Source organism: Dendrobates tinctorius, unplaced genomic scaffold, assembly GCF_039654945.1.
Source record: "Dendrobates tinctorius isolate UK_male_01 unplaced genomic scaffold, ASM3965494v1 ptg000086l, whole genome shotgun sequence".
In the NCBI taxonomy this organism is placed as follows: domain Eukaryota; kingdom Metazoa; phylum Chordata; class Amphibia; order Anura; family Dendrobatidae; genus Dendrobates; species Dendrobates tinctorius.
The window spans coordinates 73,246,144-73,272,126 of NW_027361754.1; the positions used below are offsets into that span (position 1 = coordinate 73,246,144).

General features: G+C 43.3%; 1 protein-coding gene across 5 annotated transcripts in view; it reads right to left on the minus strand.

Moving 5' to 3' along the window:
- Window positions 1–25,983, minus strand: part of LOC141098016 (uncharacterized) — a 145,122-nt gene that overhangs the window by 23,392 nt on the left and 95,747 nt on the right. For all 5 annotated transcript variants that reach the window (XM_073585611.1, XM_073585612.1, XM_073585607.1 and 2 more), the window contains exon 6: window positions 11,568–11,640. In XM_073585611.1, the coding sequence (XP_073441712.1) occupies window positions 11,568–11,640 (73 nt within the window). The remainder of the gene's footprint in view (window positions 1–11,567; window positions 11,641–25,983) is intronic.

Here is a 25,983-nt window from a genome sequence, read left to right on the forward strand (position 1 = left end):
TACAGAAGTGATGGAAGCGGCCTTCAGAATCATGGCAGGCCCTGCTGAACACTTTCATAAACTTTCGGAACTTGCACGAGTAACTTTACTCCTTTATACTCCAGAGCCGCATTCCCAATTCTGCTTGTTCCAGACCTAAAATCTCACAGCATCCCTTCCTTTTAGGTCAGCACAGAGGAGGCCTTTTTTATTTTAATTTCAGGGAAAGCGTTAACTTTACTACAAGAATACTACAGTAGTAACCTGATGTAGGAAGAACAAACTGTTCCCCTGCATTATAGAAGCTAAGAGGTGTCTGTCACCAAGCTAGATGAGCAGTAGAATTGTGATTTCAGCTCTGGGGTGGAGAACAATAAGGCTACGTCCACACGGTCAGTAATTGGCAGTGCTTTGGACACAGCACATATCTGCTGCGTCCAAAGCGCTGCCGACTTTTGAACGCAGGTGATTCCGCATGTGTTCATTGAACTGTGCGGAATCACCGCATCCTATACATTAGAAGGGTTAAATTTGAATAGACATACTGCGTTCTGGAAAGACGCGCCCGCACATATGTCTCTGCAGGAAAGCCGCGGGTGTCAGAGCATGCATAGTGGGCGCGAGATTTCTTAAAATCCCCTCCACTATGCTGTAACATCTGGCTGCTGTGGGTTGGACGCAGCGGATGTATGCAGCGTCCAACCCGCATCGTTTACTGACCTCGGGAATGTACCCTAAAGGCTAGAAAAAAAAAAAAAGTTATTAATTTACAAAGCAACTCAAACTTTTATGTTCTGTAATCATTGGGTTAACTTTCAGACCATAGAGAAATAAGATGGCATCTAGTGAATGGGAATTGTCCCACAATCTATATTGACCAAGCCTTGTTGGTTCACACTTACATCACCAAGATCTTCTGTATAATTATTAAGGAAAAAAAAAATACAAATTTTCCATCATGAACCAGAACCTTTTTTTTATTTTAATTATAGCCTCAACCCATCTGTAATATTATGTATATACAAAGCAAAGAGGAACATATGATGGAACTTCAGAACTGCAAGTAACAGGACTCATTGCCAATAAAATCCATGACATGCACCACACGCTTTGTTATGTGATGGGTGTGGGATACCTGAACATACCTTTATTACCCTGATAAAATTCTTGTGAATAGTTGCCTTTCATGACTCTAGTGAATCCTATAGTTAAAAAGTGTCAGTTTTAATTTAATACACATGAACATAAACTATGCAATATATTTTAAAATCTGAGAATTTTTCTTCCTGGATTGATCGCTCACTGTACAATTCATAGGTAAAATCCATAAAATCTGTAGACACATTAAAGGGAATCGGTCACCTCATTTTTGGACTATCAGCTGCCGGCACCGCCATCAGGGGCTTATATACAGCATTCTGTAATGCTGTAGATAAGCCCCTGATGTAACCTGAAAGAAGAAAAAAAAAAAAGAGTTATATTATACTCACCCGGGGGGTGGTCCGGTCTTGGTCCGATGGGTGGTGCGGTCCGGCGCCTCCCACCTTGTAGCGGTGACGTCCTCTTTGCTTCCCGTCGCGGTTCCGGCGCAGGAGTACTTTACCTGCCCTGTTGAGGGCAGAGTAAAGTACTGCAGTGCGCAGGCGCCGGACCTCTCTGACCTGGTCCGGCGCCTGCGCACTGCTCTGCCATCAACAGGGCAGCAGTGCACCTGCAACGGGAAGCAAAGAAGAGGAGGTCACCACTACAAGATGTGAGGTGCCAGACCGTTACACCCATCGGACCAAGACAGGACCGCCCCCTGGGTGAGTATAATATAACTTGTTTTTCTTCTCTTTCAGGTTACACTGGGGGCTTATCTACAGCATTACAGAATGCTGTAGATAAGCCCCTGATGGCGGTGCCAGCAGCTGAGAGTCCAAAAATGGGGTGACAGATTCCCTTTAAAAGAGATGAGATAATAGTTGGTTGAGAAGGGAGGAGCTAGAGGCCGACAAACATTCTGCTGCAAGTTCAACTGAAACAACAGTGCCCAAAGTTCTATGGAGAACTGTAACTGTCTTTTCAGGAGAACTTGCAACAGAATGCTTCTAGCTCCTTCTCCTGCCCCATCTATAGAATTTAAAAAGCACCATCTGTCATCCCCCATCTCAGTAATGTGGAAATCTTTCGTCACAGATTTTTCTTATGAATGGAGAAAGATCTATCAGTTCAGAAGAAGAAAAGAGCCGATTTCTATAAAATGATATATCAAAGTTTCAGATTTTCATGTGAACTATTGACTAAAGGAAAAAAAAAAAAAAATAGAATTAGACTTACCGGTAATTTGGTTTCTAGTAACCCACCACGACAGCACACCTAGAGGATGTTACCCCTTTCCTATTAGGGACAGGAAATGCTAAAGAGGTTAAATAACCCCTCCCGCATCCTCCCCCTCAGTGATAAAGGACCAAAAGGAGAAGGAATGCTTCAAAATATATTTATTTGCTTTAAAGAACGAAAATTAAGCAAAGGGAGGGATTACCCATGCGGTCGTGGTGGGTTACTAAAAACCAAAATTACCGGCAAGTCTAATTCTATTTTCTCTAATACCCCCCATGAGGGCACACTTGAAGCAGTACCCAAGAGTAATGTTTAGGGAGGGACTATAGCTTGGAGGACTTTTCTCCCGAAGGCCAAGTCCTCTTCTAACATCAGGTCTAGCCTGTAATGCTTGGAGAACGTATGGCTTTTTTGGTCCATGAGACAGATGGTGCTCTAGTAGAGTGAGCTGTAAATTTCTCTGGAGGTGGAAGGCCTTGGACATGATATGCCTCAGAGATTGCTCTCTTGATCCAGGTGGCAATTGTGGATCTGGAAGTCTTCTTCCCCTTATTTTGGCCTCGAAGGTGAACACACAGGTTTTGGTCTTTCCTAGGTTTTTTCCGTCACCTGAAGGTAATGGAGTACCGTTCTCCGAACGTCCAAAGTGTGCAACTGTTCTTCCTTATTTCCCGGCTCTTGACAGAACGAGGGAAGAATTATCTCCAAAGACTTCTGAATCTCAGAGACGACTTTGGGAAGAAATGATTGATCCAATCGCAGAATAAAGAAGTCGGTCCTGCAAGATCTTCATGTAGGGTTTCTTGATAGAGAGAGCTTGTAATTCACCCACTCTACTGGCTGTAGTTATTGCTACCAGGAAGGTTGCTTTCCAGGAGAGTCTAGGTCTATGGATGACAAGGGCTCTAAAGGTGGTAGTATGAGCCCCTTCAAGACCACATTGAGGTTCCAGGACAGAACCAAAGCTCGGAGTGCTTGGACATATGCAAGATGTTGCTGTTATAAACCGGTGGTCAGCTAACATCTGGTCAAAATATGAGCTTAGGGCTATCACCTGGACTTTGAGGGTGCTAGGTCTAAGACCCTTGTCTAGCCCTTCCTGCAGAAAATCCAGGATCCGAGCTAAGTTTGGCTGATGTGGGTTAGGTTGTTCGGGTGCACTCCATGAGATAAAGGTCTTCCATATCTTCTGGTATATACAGTTTGTTTACTGCCTTTTCTGCAGTGTCGTAATGACCCTTTCTGACAATCCTCTGGTCTTCAGGATTGAGACTTCAGAAGCCAGGCCTTCACATATAACCTCTTGGGATCCGGATGAAATATTTGCCCCTGGTGGAGGAGGTTTCTGACCGGGGATAGCTCTACTGGTCCCGCTATCTTGAGGTTGGCAAGGGTCCCGAACCAGCTTGTATTGGGCCAGAATGGAGCTCCCAAGATTACCTTGACCTTTTCCACTCATTTTTTTTCAGAACCCTTGGTAGGAGTGGTAATGAAGGGAAGGCATAGGCCAGTCTGAATATCCATAGATGGGCTAACGCATCTACACCTAAATAGGGATCGGCTGGATTTAGTAAATAATATTGATACACTTTTGCGTTCTGTCCACCTTCTGGTCAGTATCTGAAAGACCTCGAGATCTAAACTCCATTCCCTTGGATGGATTTCTGTTCTGCTCAGAAAATCGGCTTGTATGTTTACCGCACCCTTTATGTGTAGAGTGAACAGAGAGACAAGGTGTTCTTCAGACCTCAAGAATATTCTGGCTGATATTGCCTTCAGGTCCTCGTGCCTTGTACTTCCTTGATGACAAAGGTGGGCAACTGTTATGTCGTCCGAGTATATTTTGACATGGGTATCCTGGACTAGGGTTACTGCGGTCTTGAGGACCCTCTTCTGCCTTCAGTTCTCTGAAGTTTGAGGATCGTCGTGTTATCTCGTCTGACCAGCATCCCTGGAATACATGTTGGGATACCACGCCTCCCCATCCTTTCCCGCTGACGTCTACTTTAAGGTGATTGCTGGTCTTGCGTCCAGGGAACCCCCCTGCTCAAGTTCTCTGTTTTAAACCACTATGTCAACGAGTTCTTTACACAAGGCAGCTTCCGGATCTTCTTGTCCAAGGATCCGTCATAGTTTGCCAGGATGTGCGTCTTAAGCATTCTGGTGTGTGCTTGTGCCCATGCTACCATCTGGATGCAAGTTGTCATAGATCCGAGAACAGACATGGCCCATCTTAATGACACCGCTTTCTTGCTCTGTAGTATCCATCTTTGATTTTAACAAGATCTGTTTGTGCTTGGGCAAGAAAGATGTTTGGCTGTGTGAGTCTAGTAGAAATCCTAAGAATGACTTTCAGGAACCATATCTGATTTTTTTTTCAGGCTCATTATCCAGCCTAGGGACTATAAGATCTGGGTCGTCATCTGTAAATGTTCCTGTAGCATGGGTACTGAAGAGACACCAACAAGGTCGTCGAGTTATGGAACTATGCATATTTGCTGACCTCTGACATGATCTTTGTGAGGTTCCATGGGTTTGAGGATAGATCGAATGAGAGGACATTGATCTGATAATAGCCTTTGTGCTCTCCCGGGCAATTGCGAAACTTAAGAATCTCCGATAAGTTGGATGGATCGGGATGTGATAATATGTATCCTGTAGGTCTATTGTCAACATGACAAAATCCTGCCTAAATCAGGAGGTACTGTTGACCTGACAGATTCCATCTTATAACCCGTTGGGACCCCATCGGTTTCTTTATGTGGAACAGGTTTGAGTAATGTCCCCTGTTTCTTTCCCTTTCAGGGACTATGGAGACTACCTTTGTGGATGATCGGTTTTTTACTCCCACTATCAAGGCGGATTGTAGCTCTGGAGAGGAGAGTCATGTTGTCTTTATCGTTTCTGAAGGATATATGAGGCAAACTATCTTTATGCCTTCCCTCACTGATTGTTAGAGTCCATTGATCTGAACAGATCTTGTGCCACTGTGGAAGGAAGTCTGAGATGCAACTTCCTACCGTGTTGGCTTCATGGCTTCTTTTGTCTCTTCCGCATTTCGGGTAGCTCCAGCGACCTGACTTGCCCTTACACCTCAGTTCAAGGGAATGCTCTTGCTGGGGACAGAAGGCTCTTTTCCTAGTATTCCCTAGGTTCCGCTAAGGTCTTCTTTTTGTCCGAAGCCTTCTCTAACAGCTCATCGAGGGCAGGACCAAACATCTATCCCCTTCAAAAGGGAAATACAACATAGCTTCATTTTTGAAGTCATGTCCCCGCTCCAAGATCTCAGCCAGAGTGCTCGTCTCAGAGTTTGGCAACCCTGACGATCTTGCTGCCACTCTCACGGATTCTGCAGAGGCATCTGCTAAGAACCCTGTTGCCTTCTGGAGGAGAGGCAGAGAAGCAGGATGTCCACTCTGGGAGTACATGTGGACAGGTGTTCCTCCAGCTGCCCAAGCCAATGGTACATCGATCGGGCCACACAGGTAGACAACGTGATGGTATTCAGTACAGATGCCGAGGTTTCCCATGATTTCCTCAGTAGTGAATTCACCTTGCATTCCAGAGGGTTCTTCAACTGTGAAGCATCCTCAAATGGTAGCGTGGTCTTTTTAGCTACCAGAGCAATCTGGACGTCGACCTTTGGAATTTCTGACCAGCATGATGGAGTCTAGTCATCCACAGGGAACCTGTCCTTCATCTCAACTGGAATGGTAAGCCTCTTTTCTTGGCATTTCCACTCTTCTAGGACCAGGTCATGGATGTTTTTATGAATGGGAAATACCTGCTTCTTCCTAGAACGGAGACCCCTGAACATTTCTTCTTGTACCATCTTGGCAGTCTCCTCCTCCTCAATCTCCATGGTCATCCTTACTGCCGTGAGGAGTTCCTCTATACCCCCTGAGGAGAAGTAATATCTCTCCTGTTGGGAGACCTCTGGGTCCAGGATTAATTCTCCTTCTTCCAGAGGTTCGTCTGGGATCGAAGTTTCATCCTGAGAGTCATCATCCCTTTCCTCCTCAAAATTAAGCTTCCTCCTTTTAGCTTCTGGAGGGACACTGGGAGAGGGTACAGGATGGGAAAAAGCAGCTAGGGAAGATTTTTGTCTCCTGGTGGATTAGACCCTTAATTTCTTCCATCAAGGATGCTTGCTCTTCCTTGATGACTTTCTCAGTGCACTCTTTGCATAATGTCTTCTTATGCGAAGAACCCAGCTTTTTTGTACAGACCGCACACCTGTGAAGTCTTGGACTTGCTTCCTGGTGCAGGTTCCTTGTCCCTCTACAAAAAAGGGGAGAGGGAATAATAAGTCTCTAAACTTGCACACAGGGAATGGACACTCCGTACATGAGTACTCACTGGGACCGGGAGGGAGCTGGGATCTGCAGACGCAGAGCGAGAGGAACCTGACATCTCCATGCCGTGGAAGGCAAGAATCATCTCTGTATGCTGAAGCAGGCTGGCATGTGGCGTCACAACCTGCCGGCAGCTTCAGAACCGGAATTCTTTGCAAGTGCGCGCCCAGCGCGACAAGCTCTGGATCCACAATGCCGGAGGAGAGATGGCTGGAGAGCTTACTAGAGAAAATGTTGGTTATTCTTTAACCATGTGCATTCTCCTCTATAGTCCTGTCTGAAGTCAGATCAGTCTTGTGTAGGTTTATGAATAACACAATATTAGGCAGAATGCGTTAGAATGCTACACTGCAGAATTTCAGAGAGGCACTGGGCGACACCCATAAAAGTAAGCTTGCTGAGGTTATTGAATCGGCTCCTATAGATTAGCCAGCCGATCATTTCTGGCCCTCCTTGCAGCAAGCTGGAGTTTGCATATTGCTTGTTGTGACATGCTGCCACTGCACAGGTCAGTAAGTCTCCTCTCCTGTGCCTTGGACTCCTGTGTCTTTCCATATTCTAGCTCACAATTTGGATTAATCTATTGAACTGTGGCTTCTGCTAGATAGGATGGGCTCACACATGCTTTTGGATAGGATCATGGGACATGTAGTTAGCAAAGCAATTATTGTACTCAAGAGTCAAGATGGCAGACAGAAGCTGGATTAAGTGATTTTTGGAAACAAGTTCAGTGTTACCTGGAAAATCAGAACAGTTATGTTGGCTAGACTTGCGGGTTTAGAACATCCATTGTTGCGTCTTAGAGTCTGTCTATAGGACCCTGGCTTGAAACATTTCCAATGGCTTTCCCTACTTATTATCAACTGTTTGGGTAAGAATACAAGGACAGAACAATGGAAAGGACACCATTGTAGGCATTTACTACAGGCCGCCTGTGCAAGCCGAAGATATAGATGAACTCTTTATGCATCAGATGGCCAAGTTCTCCAAAAAATATGACATAGTTGTCATGGGAGATTTCAACTATCCAGACATTTGTTGGGAATCTCTCTCAGGCAAAACTAACAGGTCAAGGAAATTCTTATCCTCTCTTGCTGACAACTTTATCTTCCAAAAGGTAGGGGAGAAAACAAGGGGAACTGCTACCTTGGATCTAATCCTTATAAACAGGGAGGAAATGGTTGAGGAGGTAAAAGTGGCTGGGACCCTAGGAGGTAGCGACCATGCTATTTTAGAATTTTGGATAACTAGAGGTGGAAGACCTGTGAAGACTCAGACGTCAAGGTTAGATTTCAGAAAGGCAGATTTTAAGGGATTCAGAAAGAGAATTGGAGGGATCCAATGGCTGGATATCCTTAAAGACAAAAATGTCCAGGAAGGATGGGAAATCTTGAAAAATGAAATTCTCAAAGCACAGTTGTTAACAATTCCGAAAAGAGGGAAGAATAGGAAGCATTTAAGGAAACCAGGATGGATGAACACAGAACTTAAGCACATGCTAAAAAGGAAGAAAAAAATGTTTATAAAATGGAAAGAGGGAGGCATATCTAAAGAAGAATATAATGCTGTCTGCAGAACCTGCAGGGCACAAATCAGATTAGCTAAAGCTGAAAATGAACTGAGGCTTGCAAGAGATGTCAAAAGCAATAATAAAGGATTTTGGGGATATGTCAAAAGTAAAAGAAAAGTCAAAGATGCTATAGGATTTTTACAGGATGAAAATGATGAAATGGTAAGACAGGATGTTGAGAAGGCTGAACTTTTAAATTCCTATTTTGCATCTGTTTTCTCTCAGAAAGGAAATGCAACATCAACTGTTATTCACTGTCCTATTAAGGGAATAGAAGAATCCAGGATATCTATAAACAGAAAGATAGTGAGGAAACACTTAGCTAACCTAAATGAATTCAAGTCTCCAGGTCCAGATGAATTACACCCCAGAGTACTGAAGGAGATAGCAGAAGAAATTTTTGAACCCCTCTCCATAATAATTGAAAATTCTTGGAGAACAGGAGAAGTGCCAGAAGACTGGAGAAGAGCAAATGTTGTTCCTATCTTCAAAAAGGGGAAGAAGGTGGACCCAGGCAACTATAGGCCGGTGAGTCTGACTTCTATACCAGGAAAGATCTTTGAACAAATTATTAAACAACATGTATGTCAATACCTGGATAAGAATGAAGTGATTAAACAGAGTCAGCATGGGTTTCTAACTAATAAGTCATGTCAGACTAACTTAATTTCCTTCTATGACGGTATCACTGATTGGGTGGATCAAGGAAATGCTGTAGATATAGTATATCTTGACTTCAGCAAAGCATTTGACAAAGTCTCTCATACAATCCTTATTGAAAAAATGACTAAGTATGGAATGGACAAGGCAACTGTTAGGTGGATTCATAACTGGCTTAGTGATCGGACCCAAAGAGTGGTCGTAAATGGCTGCACATCCAGTTGGAAGAATGTCTCAAGTGGGGTACCACAGGGCTCTGTCCTGGGCCCTGTATTGTTCAACATCTTTATCAACGATTTAGATGAAGGAATTGAGGGTAAACTGATTAAATTTGCTGATGACACAAAGCTAGGAGGGATAGCTAATACTAGAGAAGAGAGAGAGAGGATTCAAAAAGATTTAAATAAACTGGAGAAGTGGGCAGCAACTAACAGAATGGTTTTTAACAGGGAGAAATGCAAAGTACTACATCTGGGCAATAAAAATGAAAAAAGCATATATAGAATGGGAGGAATAGGGCTAAGTGACAGCACATGTGAAAAAGACTTGGGTATACTAATAGATCACAGACTGAATATGAGTCAACAGTGTGATGCAGCAGCAAAAAAGGCAAATGCAATTCTAGGATGTATTAACAGAACCATACAGTCTAGATCACGTGAAGTCATTATTTCCCTCTACTCCTCTTTGGTCAGACCTCATCTGGAATATTGTGTCCAGTTTTGGGCACCACATTTTAAAAAAGACATCAACAAACTGGAGCAAGTTCAGAAAAGAGCGACCAGAATGGTGACCGGTCTGCAAACCCTGTCTTATGAGGAAAGGTTGCAGGATTTGGGAATGTTTAGTTTGCAAAAGAGAAGACTGAGAGGAGACTTAATAGCTGTCTACAAATATCTAAAGGGCTGTCACATTGTAGAAGGATCAACTTTATTCTCATTTGCACAAGGAAAGACTAGAAGCAATGGGATGAAACTGAATGGGAAGAGACACAGATTAGATATTAGAAAAAACTTTTTGACAGTTAGAGTGATCAATGAGTGGAACAGGCTGCCACGAGAAGTGGTGAGTTCTCCTTCAATGGAAGTCTTCAAACAGAGGCTGGACAGACATCTGACTGGGATGATTTAGCGAATCCTGCTTTGAGCAGGGGGTTGGACCAGATGGCCCAGGAGGTCCCTTCCAACTCTACGATTCTATGATTCTATGATTCTATGTGTCAACCTCGTTTGTTGCCAACAGTCTCAGTTTTGGTAGGACAATCTGATGAACCATACGGGAAAAAGGAACAGCTTGGAAAAACCATGCTTAAGACTAAGCGTTTGGGGCGTTCCTGGAATGGGTCTTTAATTTGGGCTGTAAATACTGATAAGGATGAAAGCTTTTTTTGACAACTACACAACCCCCACCTTCTTCCTGATGGTGTAAGGGGTTGATGGTTTTACCCCTTTTATACCCTAGTGTTATTATACATGTATATATTTGTACCGCTGTTTCGTAATTCCGTGTTACATGTGTAAACTTCATGTTATTGGCACTATGTATATTACAGGCACAGTGCAGTCTGGGTTGTGGCCACTAGATGGGAGCAAAGAGGCCACTACTGTAGAGTTAGTAAAATAATACTTAACTATAGGAGGAGTTAGTTGGGGAATAGCCGGGAAGGTCTTCCTGTATCTAGTCAGTCCGATGCCTGACCCCTGTGTGCTCGAGTGGGCTATATGCCCGAGCTGCCCAACTACCCCGTAACGTTAAAGTGTATTCCCAGCCATCCACAGGGGTACTTAGAGAAGAACAAGGTACAGCAGAACCAGCAGTAGAGAGGAAAAGGAGGAAGTAGAGGAAGATTGAAGGTCACCGTACAAGTGTAAGGGCAGGCCACTCCAGAATGTGGCAGATAGCCTCATGGGCTGGAACTCTGAAGTCCGGGGCGAAATGGACGGGAGAACGCTTCACCGTGGTAACGCTTGACATGGAGGACACTGAGGGGTTGTCTGAGACGCTCCGTCCCGTGGAAATACTTAGTGACGCAAAGAACAGTGACGGGAAAGATGAAGTAATGTGCCGTATTTACTGTGATGAAAATGCTGGATACTACGTGGATGTGTTGTGTCCTGAATTAAATAAATTTGTTCAGTTAAGAGTTGCTCTGGATTGTGTCTTGATTCATTGGGATCCAGGACCAACTTCAAGGCAGCGCAGCCAAGACGACGCTGACAGCACCGTGAGTACCAATTGTAACATGCAAGAGAAAAGTTACCGGTTTCCTGTAGAGGGAGGCCACGGTGTACAATGCCCGACAACCTCAGCAACGACTACCGCCCTGGCCGACCTTTACAATGGCAGCACACATATTGACTTTAGTAGTGGACGGCAAAGTGGCCACGTAAAGGCAGCAGTGTAATTGTATTAGCATGCACTATTTTTCTCACTTTGAAGTCCTGGAGCCATTTTTTGACAGGACCAGACAAGGTGTTGTCAATCGTGGGTAAAAAGACTTTCAGTGGAATGTGAAATTCCAGTGAGTCAATGCTTTACTTGTCTTCAGCACCCTCCTTCACAAAAACAGCTCTTAAGTATGTTATGACGTCAAGCAGATCACAGATGAAGAGTTTCGCAATGAGTCGTCCTATAAAGCCCCCTTGAAGGCACGATGCATATAAAGTAGACTTCCTTCCTACCTTCCCGGGTCCTCTCCTGTACATTCCTCTGCAGCTCTTCTTCCTCCAGCTGCTGTAATTGTTTGGCAATTTCCTAAAAAATGAAACGGGAATGTAAGAACAAGAGGAGGAAAAAGAAAGCTCTGACTTTTCAATTACTGGAAATTCATTGCACGAAAATTCAGACTGTTGGGCGCCAGAGAAAGTAAAGGGAAAACCCCTGTTTTAGAGATGGAGCACTGCCTGCAGGGGGCGACTCTCCTTCCAAATCCACAGACCACAAGGAAGAAGAAAAAAAATGCTGAAGCAACTTTACACATTTGGAGAACTTGTTACTCCATATTCCACCTTGTGGCTGGTAGGATAACCTGCAACTATCACAATCCTTTTTCATTTTAAAGGGAACTTCATCAGGAGCTTTTACAACCCCAAACCATTTATATGGCTGTGAATCCCATAAAAGATAAGCCAGTTGATCCTTTTATGACCCCTATAGGAGAGAGATATTTGGCTTTGAAGTTCAGTCTGGAAGTTCATTGGTATGTGACCATGCACTTACAGTTGCTCAGTCATTGCTGTGTTCTCCAACTAGCACCCTCGCCTGGCTGCATTCTCCAACTAGCAACAACCTCCCCGGGCTAATTGACAGACCAATGACAGGCCGTTTGCTCTGGTACACTGGTCACAGCCCTGTCGGTTAGCCTGGGAGAGTGTGCCATTAGCTCAGGAATACAGTGAAAACTGAGCAGCTGTAAGTCCATCTTCACGCCTCAATGCACTTCCAGGTGACTTCCAAATGCTCGCAGGTAGAGGAGAACTTTGGGGTCAAAGGGATTCATTGGCTTATCTTTTAAAGGTTTTCTCAGGCATATAAATGGTCTGGGGGTGCAAGTTTCTTACAGGTTCCCCTTAAAGCAATGACCTCCAACCTGTGGTTACAACTTCTGCACCTTGGCATGAAGAGTGTTATAAGGCGGCTTCCCTGAAACAAGAGGGTTCCCACTACTACTACACAACTGGAGAGACCACTGGAGTCACCACTGTTACCCTGGGGAAGTTGGGTTAAAAAAATGGAAAATTGTTAGGCCATGTTCACAATCGTTGCTTTTTTTATGCATTTTTTTCATAATGCAAAACCTGCTCTCTTGGTGGTAAACTTGCCTTAAAAAAAAAAAAACACAAACAGGTTTTGCTTGTTTTCCTTGTGTTTGTCAGGGCACATGTGTCTCGTGTCTGCTGATAAAGTTTAGTGTGGAAAAAAAAAAAAAAAAAATCAGATTCGGCATCAGGTTTTGGCACAAAACGCAGCAAAAAACTGATACCTGCGGGTTTTTTCAGCGTTTCTTTGCACCACTGGGTGAAAAAAAAAAAATGCTGAAAGAAGTGACATGCTGTATTCTGCAAAACCTGAGGTTTTTCACAAAATACAAAGGACAAAAAAAAAAACAAGATGTGTGCATGAGAATTCTGAAATCTCAGACTTTGCTGGTCCTGTAAAATACTGCTGAAATTTGCATATAAAAAGTATTAAAAAAAATGCATGGTGTGAACATAGCCTTGTAGTGAAATTAGTGGGTATGCGAGAAGATGTACATTTTCCATATTTTTCATGCATTGCAACACCCCCCCTACACACACTCCACTTATAAAACATACAAAGCTGTTTAACAATTATTGCCAAAGACAGTAACTCATTTTATATACGGTAAAGGACCCAAATCACCAGAAACTCCCCAAGTTACATAATCTGACTTTACTTACGGCTGGGTTATCATAGAGAGGCTGGAGGGGAATTGGTTTTCACTTCTTAGTTACTATTATTAAGACATACGAGATGGTAATATATGAAAAATTGTGCACAGATTCTCTGGTTACCACAGCTAAGAAACCACGAGAATCCGTGTATACATTACCTATCCTGTAGTGATCATGACTTCACCAACAGAATAGGGAGTGCAGCTCTGGAGTACAATACAGGATCAGTAATGTATGTACACCGTGACTGCACCAGCAGAATAGTGAGCGCAGCTCTGGAGTATAATACGGGATGTAACTCAGGATCAGTAATGTAATGTATGTATGTGGCACCCCTGAGGCTCAGTCGCCACAGAGGTACTGCACCTTCTCCTAAGGTGTGGTGCCCCACCATCCAGGTAAGTTGGAGGCTCCTGACCACGCTCCAACACTCGCACCCCACACAATAGAGTAGTTCAGCAAAACCACATTGTGGCTCCTTGCTTAGGTGGGTGGAGTTGAGAACATATAAAAGAGCTGGATGGTTTAGGATTACAGGTCAGTCGTTCAGTTGAGTTCAGAGGTGGAGTAGGAGAGAGGAAGCCACTCGGGAGGAGTGGGGATCCCTGGAAGAGGGATGGAGGAAGGAGTGCTGCAGCTGCCTCAGTGACCTGAGCCAGCTGGCACGGGAAAGGAAAGAAGGAGAAGGACATTGAACTGAAGCCTGAGCTTCCATAGAAGGGAAAAGACAAGTACGGAATGTAGGAGTAAAAGGGAACACAGAGGACGTGGGTTAGAAGTTCTAAGCGCAAGGCCGGGGCCCGGTCCCCGAGGTTGTATGGACACTAATGGTTTTGCAGCAGACTCCAGTGGAGTAGTGGGCTGTAAATGCACTACTCCCATCTAAGACTTGAGGGCACAACTGCAACATGGATAAAGAGCCGGGACTTAGTAGCAAGGAGTCCCCGAAGCAGGCTACAGCTGTCTGCCGTGCAAGTAGAGTTCTTGGGAACATCTGTCAGGAGGAACTCCAGTGTAGCTCAGTACTAGGAGATCTTCACACTTAAAGGCGCTATAGAGGAGACGTTCAGGAAAGGCACATAAGTTGGCGGAGTGTGGAAGGGAGTATTCCATCTTGCCTGGAGGTTGACTGAGTCCCTGACCCGGAGGACACGGCACAGAAGCGGGCACTGCAGACTGAGTAAAGCTTTGGAACTACATGCCCTGGTGTCCTCCATTCCTTCCTGCGTCCGCCCGCCTGACAGTGCTACATCCATGCGCCGGATACTACACCATCTAAGTGTCTCCACATCTACACTGCCCTGGGACAACGGCCCTGCCTGTGGAGGGCTATACCATCCTTGCTGCACCACACCATCTGACCCAGAGGATCTGTCTGCAGCGTCGGCTTAACACCTCCCTTGCCGAACACCACAGGTGGCGTCACAAACTATTCATTTAACAACATTCAAACCATTCACATCTTTCTATTACTTGGGTGCCCAGGGCCACGGTCCGGGTCACCGCCACTGTGACACATCCCACTGATACCGGCCCGGTATTGAGTACCCCCGCCGCCCGGGGAGGGCGACCCATGTACACAGTGACTGCACCAGCAGAATAGTGAGTGCAGCTCTGGGGTATAATACAGGATATAACTCAGGATCAGTAATTTAATGTAGTAATGTATGTACACAATGACCGCACCAGCAGAATAGTGAGTGTAGCTCTGGGGTATAATACAGGAGGAGTACAGGATCAGTAATGTAATGTATGTACACAGTGACTGCACCAGCTGAATAGTGAGTGCAGCTCTGGGGTATAATACAGGATGTAACTCAGGATCAATACAGGATCAGTAATGTAATGTATGTACACAGTGACTGCTCCAGCAGAATAGTGATTGCACATCTGGGGTATAATACAGGATGTAACTCAGGATCAGTACAGGATAAGTAAATGTATGTACAGTGTGAATCTATCACGGTACGACTTACTGCTGCGTGTTCTTTACAGAACTCATCAGACAGCCAAAAATCTGGAGTATCAGTTATGAGTAGTTACATCATACATGTCACCTAACATCACAGCCGCTCCAAAAAGAAGCTCCAGCCATCACATTAGTGGCGAGTTAATGAAATTTTGACCAAATGAGACAGGGTAATTTTCAAGTTGATAATATTGTATGGCCCAAGAAGGATAGTAGAATTATCCAAAAGGCGAAATTAGGTTCTCCACCCCTGTTGTAGATAGACCATAGTTGGGTCTTGCTGGTTTTCAGATACAGAAATCAATAAAGTAGCAGAATACATCAGCCAGAATAGCATTGTGAAGAAGTTCTGGGACAGACCAAAACAGACCTAGAGTATAAAGAGTGCCTGCTGAGCGTTGTAGTTTGTGTGTAGGAGACGTTTGGATTTATCCACTTCCTTTGAACGTTCATAATAATGGATTGTGGTTCTCATGTACAAGACTGCCCCACAGATAGTGGCCCTGTGACTCTCTAGAACTGCTCCTTGTAACCATTTTTTTTCTTACCTGATAGAGGTGTTCCAAGCAGGGTCTCTACTAGGACGAGCATATGCCCTAAAAAAGTCGCCAGCATATTTGGGAGTTCTATTTGCTTTCAAGGTTTAATTAGAAGAAGAGTAGAGCTATTAGGAGGCCAGACCGCTCACTGATTTTCTATTGAGTCACACACAGTATGACTGATTAGATCAGCTAATCGTCATCATCAGCTTCAGTAAGTGTGGTAGTGGATTTTCTCATCTTCAGCAAGTAATACGCCTTTCAGACGAGTCACAAAATTATTTGAAAGTTCATTGGGTCAAAAAAGGAGAACTCTTATGGGAGTCATTTTTGTCAGTCTATTGAGACAAGTTCCTTTCCCCTATTCTGTATAGTAATCAGTCAGAAGTTATTCAAGATGATGAATTATTATTAGAATTATTATTATACAAACAACAGATCTTGAAGAAAATTATAACCCATTTTGTGCACTCCTGATGATATATCACCCCAAAACAAGGCTTCTGGTGAACCTCAATACATGGAAGCTTCAGGTAATGGACACACTCATGAATACCACCTCTAACCTCATATCCAACTACTGACGTCTTAGTGGGATTCACCCATTAAGGATACCCCTCTGAGGGACGGTGAGAGGCCACTTACCAGCAACAGCTTTCACTCTGGTGGACTCACGCTTTCAATGGATTATATGCAGGGAACGTTAATGGAAATGTCTAGTTGGACACGTCTCTGGTAAAACTCTACTTTTTTACCCAGCGGTCACAACAAAGGATTTTGACTCCTATACATAAAAATAGATGTTTGGTTGTGGCGAAATTATCCTTTTTAAAATCCCCCCCAAATAAAAAGGTTATGGAAGTTTACAATACAAGTCAAGCCAAGCGGAAAGTGAAGACGCATACGTCGAAAACTTGGAGGAGATGTTGACAAAACCTCAAACACCTGAAAGAAATGCGAAGACACCCTCTGTAAAGAAGAGGGAGGAAATTCAAACTAAGCAATCTTTGGAAGTTTTAGTTGATATCATATAAGGAAAATATTGTTGATGTACTTAATCTTTTGGGGTTTGAGATGACAAATAAATTGATGATCTTGCACACATTTTATGGTTAACATTACATATCGGCTCATATTATAAATCATGCTCTTGGTCATCCACATTTCATATGTCGGGATCTACTGATAGATCAGCCAAGTCCTTTGAAGAACAAAATCCCTTAATTTGAATGAAATGCCATGTAAAAATCTGAGCCCCTCTGATTGTGCAGCTTTTTTTGTTTTAATGCTGCGTGACTCCATTTGCACAGATATTCACATTTGTTGTTTTTGCAGCTCACCATGTGAAATCTCTAAAGAAATGTCCAGTTGTACTACAAGCAGTCTTCACCCTTCCCCCACATGCTGCCAATCACAGCTCGACAGCATCTAAGATCTATTACAGAGCTGTGATTGGATTAGTCTATGACAGAAGAGATGAAAGCACACGCTCTCAGAGAAGACACGCACAGTCAGTCTGTTAGAAATTTCACATACTGTGCTCCAAAAGCAGCAAATGTGAATATCTCTGCAATAGAGCGATGTAGTGCAAAATGGAAGAAAGCTACAGAATCAGGAGAGTTTAGGGATAATTACAAGGTATTTAACTCAATTTTTTTTTAAGAAGCAACAGAATCTCTATAAACTGACTACATACTAGAGATTTCTAGATCCAAAACCAGACTCATAATCAATTGCACCGGGTGTGTAAAACACCCTGTAGCTGCACCAAGATACTCAACTGCCTAGATCATGGCAAACGAGAGACACGCAGGAGTTTTAAAAAAAAAAATACAAAATCTTTATTACCATGTACAAATAGTTAAAAACATTAACATATTAGACAATGTATTACAATAGACACCAAAAAGCCAAGAAATGTGACACCAAGCATTTGGTCAATAGTCAACAACTGTAATTACCATAGTAGGTTTTCCCTGTATAGTGATCCTCCATATAATCATAAATCACCCCACCAATGTCCAGGAAATAGCCCATAATCATTTACTGAGATCTGTATAACCATTTCCACACCATCATGACCAATATCCCATGCAGTGCAGTATCATAGGACAATTCCTGAAATTGAGGGGAAGGAGAGGAAAATACTCACACCCAAAGGCTTGGCAGCCTCGTCCCGGGACACCCCGACGCGCGTTTCACTACTCTCTGTTTCGCTTTATCGAGGGGAAGTGTGTGGTGAGTGGCTGCATAGGACCTTATGTAACCATGGTGATTAGTCACGTGACCGTCAGGTGACCTGCTCAAGATGCGATGTATCCAGACAGCGCATGTGTCGATCCCCGACATTCACAAGCCCCAAGCACCCAACGGTGCCCTGCCAGTGAGCGAGCGGGGATCTATAAGGATCCCGGTCACACACCGACACAAGCAGTGCCGGAAGATCAGGGCCGCGAAACATTGGGTGAGCTGCGCAGGCGCACTATAGCCACACAAGGTCCTGGACTATCATTACACAACAAAAAGCAGCAATATAAATGCAGTAATGCCAATTGAATCCTTCCAAATTGGAGTCATCTGGATGTGTTGTAATATATTCTCCTAAATCTCCGATCATCATCCATATTCCCTTGGGGATCCACATTCTCAGATTCCTTATTGAGCTGCTTTCATTCATTCACGGATGAAATATGTCACTATTGGTAAATATCTAAATAAAGAAGATATACAGTTAATAACAAATAAAAACACACCACATTAAAAAATACAAAGTGGAGAAATCTATCAATATGTTAGGTGGCACTATAAAAAAGGGCCAAAATTAAGGGAATCATTCAGGCCAGCAGGCTTCATAGTACCTAGTGTCACAATCCATTTTAATTGTCGCTGGGTGAGCAATTTTTTTTACATTGCCCCCCCTTATCCCTGTGTGTACAATATCAATGCCTCTCACCATAAACTCTGAAGGGTCACAATTATGCATTGCCCTAAAATGTCGTGGGATCGTTTTTAAATCCAAATCATTGTCAACCTTTTTAGCCGCAACTATATCCCGAACGTGCTCTCACGCGTACTCAGTTCCCTTGAGGTTAACCCCATATAAATTAGGGAACAACAGCAGGTAGCATAATAGATTACATTATCACTATTACAAGATATATATTCGTTAATTGTGTAATCTTTGGTATTGTCAGCTGATGAGAGAGAGCAAGTTCGAAGGATATTGTTGCAGGCCAAACACTGACCGCATTTGAAGCATCCCTTCGTCTGTTTGGTATATCCGAACGAATTTCCTTTTGGTGGTACATAAAGGATCTACTTATAAAAAGACATTAAATTTTTGGATCTACGTGGGGTCATCTGCGGTCAACCAGTTAGGAAAGATTTCAGGGTGGGCTCCGTACATAGAATGGGCCAGTGCTTATGGAGGATATCCCTCATACTCTCCCATTCATGATTGTATTCCGAACTAAAGCGTATTACTTGATCATCCTTCTTTAGTTTCTTTTTAGAATACAACAATCTAGTTTTCATTAGAATGGTGACAGAAGACTTAAAAAAGTTACCAACAAACCACCAGTTTGATAATTTAACGCATAAACAGACAGGGGTTATGTGAATTACAATCCCTGAATGATGTTGCTTTTAACCCCTTAATCCTCAAGGGTGGATTGCACATTCATGACCGGGCCAATTTTTACAATTCTGACCACTGTCCCTTTATGAGGTAATAACTCAAACGCTTCCATGGATCCCGGTGATTCTGACATTGTTTTCTCGTGACATATTGTACTTCATGATAGTGGTAACATTTCATTCATATAACTTGCGTTTATTTGTGAAAAAAAAACGGAAATTTGGCGAAAATTTTTAAAATTTCGCAATTTTCCAACTTTTAATTTTTACGCTCTTAAATCACAGAGATACGGCACAAAAAACTTGATAAGTAACATTTCCCACATGTTTACTTTACATCAGCACAATTTTGGAACCAAAATTTTATTTTGTTAGGATGTTATAAGGGTTAAAAGTTGACCAGCGATTTCTCATTTTTGCAACACCATTTTATTTTTACGGACCACATCACATTTGAAGCCACTTTGAGGGGTCTACATGATAGAAAATACCCAAAAGTGACACCATTCTAAAAACTGCACCCCTTAAGGTGCTCAAAACCACATTCAAAAAGTTTATTAACCCTTCAGGTGCTTCACAGGAAGAAAAAAAAAATGAACATTTAACTTTTTTTTCACAAAAAAAATACTTCAAGTTCAATTTCATTTTACCAAGGGTAACAGGAGAAATTGGACTGCAAAAGTTATTGTGCAGTTTGTCCTGAGTACGCTGATACCTGATATGTGGGGGGAACCACTGATTCGGCGCATGGCTGAGCTCAGAAGGGAAGGAGCGCCGTTTGACTTTTTCAAAGCAAAATTGGCTGGAATTCAGATCGGATGCCATGTCACGTTTGGAGAGCCCCTGATGTACCTAAACAGTGGAAACCCCCCACAAGTGACCCCATTTTGGAAACTAGACCCCCCAAGGAACTTATCTAGGTATGTGGTGAGAACTTTGAACCCACAAGGGTTTCACAGAAGTTTATAACGTACAGCAGTACAATTAAAAAAATCATTTTTTCCACAAAAATGATCTTTTCACCCCAATTTTTATTTTCCCAAGGGTAACAGGACCCCAAAAGTTATTGTGCAATTTGTCCTGAGTACGCTGATACCCCATATGTGGGTGTAAACGGCTATTTGGGCGCATGGCAGAGCTCGGAAGGGAAGCAGCGCCATTGGAAGTTTTTGGCTAAAATTGAGATCGGACACCATGTCGCGTTTGGAAAGCCCCTGATGTACCAAAACAGTGGAAACCCCCCCACAAATGACACCATTTTGGAAACTAGACTCCCTAAGGAACGTATCTAGATGAGTGGTGAGCATTTTGAACCCTCCAGTACTTCACAGAAGTTTATAACGCCCCGTCGTGAAAAAAAAATCGTATTTTTTCCACAAACATGATCATTTAGTCCCCAATTTTTTTATTTTCCCAAGGGTACCAGGAGAAATTGGACCCCAAAAGTTGTTGACCAATTTGTCCTGAGTACACTGATACCCCATATGTGGGAGAAAACTACTGTATGGGCACACGTCTGGGCTCGGAAGGGAAGTAGTGATGTTTTAGAATGCAGACTTTGATGGAATGGTCTGCGGGTGTCATGTTGCGTTAGGAGAGCCTCTGATGTGCTTAAACTATTCAAACCCCCCACAAGTGACCCCATTTTGGAAACTAGACCCCCCCAAGGAACTTATCTAGATGTGTGGTGAGCACTTCGAACCCCCAAGTGCTTCACAGAAGTTTATAACGCCCAGGCGTGAAAATAAAAAAATCATTTTTTTTCCACAAAAATGATAATTTTGCCCCCAATTTTTTATTTTCCTAAGGGCAACAGGAGAAATAGAACCCCAAAAGTTGTTTTGCAATTTGTCCTGAGTAGGCAGATACCCCACATGTGGGGGTAAACCACTGTTTGGGCGCATGGCAGAGCTTGGAAGGGAAGGAGCACCATTTGACTTATTCAACGCAGAATTGGCTGGAATTGAGATCAGACGCCATGTTGCGTTTGGAGAGCCCCTGATGTGCCCAAACAGTGGAAACCCCCAATTCTAACTCCAAGCCTAACCCCAACACACCCCTAGCCCTTGCGGGAAAATGGAAATAAATACAATTTTATTTTTCTTCCCCAACTAAGGGGGTGATATCGGGGAGGTTTGATTTACTATTTATGGCGGTTTTTATGTTTGGCAGCTGTCACACGCCAAAAGACGCTTTTTATTGTAAAAATAGTTTTTGCATCACCACATATTGAGAGCTATAATTTTTCCATATTTTGACACACTGAGTCATGTGAGGTCTTATTTTTTGCGGGACGAGTTGACGCTTTTATTGGTATCATGTTCGGGCACGTGACATTTTTTGATCGCTTTTTATTCCGATTTTGGGGACGCAGAATGAACAAAAACCAGCGTTTCAAGAATTTCTTTTGGGGGGTGAGTTTACACCGTTCCGCGTGCGGTAAAATTGATAAAGCAGTTTTATTCTTCGGGTCAGTACGGTTACAGCGATACCTCGTTTATGTAATTTTTTTATGTTTTGGTGCTTTTATGCAATGAAAACAATTTTGTGTAAAAAAAATAATTATTTTTGCATCGCTTTATTCTGCGAGCTATAACTTTATTTTTTCGCTGATGATGCTGCGTGGCGGCTCGTTTTTTTGCGGGACAAGATGACGTTTTCAGCAGTACCATGGATATTTATATGCGTCTTTTTGATCGCTCGTTATTGCACTTTTTGTTCGGCGGTATGATAATAAAACATTTTTTCTTTGTTTTTTATTTTTATTTTTTAAGGGGTTCGCTAAAGGAGTTAACGAATGGGACAGTTTTACAGGGCAGGTTGTTACGGACACGGCGATACCTAATATGTGTACTTTTGTTTTGTTTTTTTATTTCCAAAAAATGAATTAGGGAACATAATTTTTTTTTTTTTATTTAGCGATTTAAAAATTTTTATACTTTTTTTTAAACTTTATTAGGTTGTCCCAGGGGGGACATCACTGATCTGTCACATCACAGATCACTGACAGATCAGCGATCTGTCACAGGCATTGAAGACTTCCTCTTGCCTGCGCTTTGCAGGCAGTGAGGAAGTCCGCTCCCTACAGGCCCCCGAAAGTCCCCGTTGCCATCTTGGATTCGGGGACCTGCAGGGAAGGAGACCCCCGCAGCACATTGCGCTGCTGTGGGGGGGCTCAGGGAAGCACGGAGGGAGCCCCCTCCCTGCCGATGTTTCCCTTTAACCCCCGGTACACAGCGATCGTGTTTGATCGCGGTGTACAAGGGGTTAACGCGTCGGGGGCGGTCCGTGACCGCCCCTGACACATTGTGCCGGGTGTCAGCTGTGATAATCAGCTGACACCCGGCCGCGATCAGTGGCGCTCACCACGTGGGCGCTGCCGATCGCTGTGACGTACTATCCCGCCCCTGGGAATTAAGTCCCAGGGCACATGGACGGGATAGTACATCACATGGTAGTAAGGGGTTAAGGCAGCAGACAAGGGGGGAAATATCGTGATTTGGCCAGTGGCGAAATACGAGCGGGAAGCTTACCGTCAGCTTCGTGATAGTGAAGTGTATACTAAATTAAGCCACAGCCAGTGGCCTCCTTCTCAGCGGCTCTCCAAAAGATTCTCCATAAAACCTTTGATCTAGGGATCATTAATAAAAAAGTGCTTGAGGGTTTAACTGTTGCTTTCCCAAAAGTGCCAACATTGTATTTACTTCCAAAAAGGTACACAAAGACCATGTCAACCCTCCGGGGCATCCGATTGTGTCAGGAATAGATGGGTTGTGTGACCCAATCTGCAAATTTATAAAGTAGATCATTATCTCAAAGGATTGGTTGAGACATTGCCATCCTTTGTTAAAGACAAAACGGACGTCCTGACAAGGGTTGACGGGGTCTGTGTTGATGCAGGGACGCTATTGGTAACCACTGATGTGGAGACATTATATACTTGCATCAACCATGAAGATGGTCCACGGGCAGTCCGCTTTTTCCTTGAGGCCTCAAACCTGGACAGCCCTCTGTGTGAGCTAATACTCGAACTGCTGCACTTTGTCCTGACACATAATTTCTTTATATTTAAAGATCATGTCTACCAGCAGAAACGTGGCGCAGCCTGTGACCCACATACGCCAACCTTTTTTTGGGGTATTGGGAGAGGGTTGGCGTTTGGGGACGCGGGTGTAGAGGCCGCGGACCATGCAGGGTCTGAACATAGCCAAGCCACGGTGAGGGCCGCCCCGGTCGGACAGTTCTTGAGGATGCGGCGGATTTTCTCAACAGATCAGAAATTCGAGAGACAGGTCTTGGATTTGAGGGAAAGATTTAGGCAACGGGGCTATAGTAGGAGATCTATAAAGAAAGGGTACAATAGGGCAAAATCAACAACACGTGATCAGTTGTTTTATTCTAAAAAGAAACTAAAGAAGGATGATCAAGTAATACGCTTTAGTTCGGAATACAATCATGAATGGAAGAGTATGAGGGATATCCTCCATAAGCACTGGCCCATTCTATGTACGGAGCCCTCCCTGAAATCTTTCCTAACAGGTTGACCGCAGATGACCCCACGTAGATCCAAAAATGTAATGTCTTTATAATAATAATAATAATAATAATAATAATATTTATTTTTATATAGCGCTAACATATTCCGCAGCGCTTTACAGTTTGCACACATTTTCATCACTGTCCCCGATGGGGCTCACAATCTAAATTCCCTATCAGTATGTCTTTGGAGTGTGGGAGGAAACCGGAGTGCCCGGAGGAAACCCACGCAAACACGGGGAGAACATACAAACTCCTTGCAGATGTTGTCCTTTATGTACCACCAAAAGGAAATTCGTTCGTTTATACCAAACAGACGAAGGGATGCTTCAAATGCGGTCAGTGTTTGGCCTGCAACAATATCCTTCTAACTTGCTCTCTCTCATCAGCTGACAATACCAAAGATTACACAATTAACGAATATATATCTTGTAATAGTGATAATGTAATCTATTATGCTACCTGCTGTTGTTCCCTAATTTATATGGGGTTAACCTCAAGGGAACTGAGTACGCGTGAGAGCACGTTCGGGATATAGTTGCGGCTAAAAAGGTTGACAATGATTTGGATTTAAAAACGATCCCACGACATTTTAGGGCAATGCATAATTGTGACCCTTCAGAGTTTATGGTGAGAGGGATTGATATTGTAACACACCAGGATAAGGGGGGGCAATATAAAAAAAATTGCTCACCCAGCGACAATTAAAATGGATTGTGACACTAGGTACTATGAAGCCTGCTGGCCTGAATGATTCCCTTAATTTTGGCCCTTTTTTATAGTGCCACCTAACATATTGATAGATTTCTCCACTTTGTATTTTTTAATGTGGTGTGTTTTTATTTGTTTTTAACTGCATATCTTTATTTAGTTATTTACCAGTAGTGACATATTTCATCCGTGAATAAATGAAAGCAGCTCAATAAGGAATCTGAGAATGTGGATCCCCAAGGGAATATGGATGATGATCGGAGATTTATGAGAATATATTACAACACATCCAGATGACTCCAATTTGGAAGGATTCAATTGGCATTACTGCATTTATATTGCTGCTTTTTGTTGTGTAATGATAGTCCAGGACCTTGTGTGGCTATAGTGCGCCTGCGCAGCTCACCCGATGTTTCGCGGCCCGGATCATCCGGCACGGCTTGTGTCGGTGTGTGACCGGGGTCCTTATAGGTCCCCGCTCGCTAACTGGCAGGGCACCGTCGGGTGCTTGGGGCTTGTGAATGTCGGGGAGCGGCGCATGTGCCGTCTGGATACAGCGCGTCTTGAGCAGGTCACCTGACGGTCACGTGACTAATCACCATGGTTACATAAGGTCCTATGCGGCCACTCACCACACACTTCCCCTCAAAGCGAAACACGCGTCGGGGTGTCCCGGGACGAGGCTGCCAAGCCTTTGGGTGTGAGTATCTCCCTCTCCTTCCCCTCAATTTCAGGATTTGTCCTATGATACTGCACTGCATGGGATATTGGTCATGATGGCGTGGAAATGGTTATACAGATCTCAGTAAATGATTATGGGCTATTTCCTGGACATTAGTGGGGTGATTTATGATTATATGGAGGATCACTATACAGGGAAAACCTACGATGGTAATTACAGTTGACTATTGACCAAATGCTTGGTGTCACATTTCTCAGCTTTTTGGTGTCTATTGTAATACATTGTCTAATAAGTTAATGTTTTTAACTATTTGTACATGGTAATAAAGATTTTGTATTTTTATTTAAAACTCCTGCGTTTCTCTGGTTTGCCACATACTAGAGATTTCGGGTTTTCTAAATAACTTTTCACATCAAATTGATAACAAGGACATCCGCCTTGATCTGTGATTTGGACACCTACTGATAAGTGATCATTTTTTGCTCATTATTTAGAATATACGGTAGTCTGTGTGCCATGTAAAAAAAAAAAAATATATATATAAATAATATATGACCAACAATATAACTAATCCAATAATAAGACATTGATACTCTATAGATCCCATCA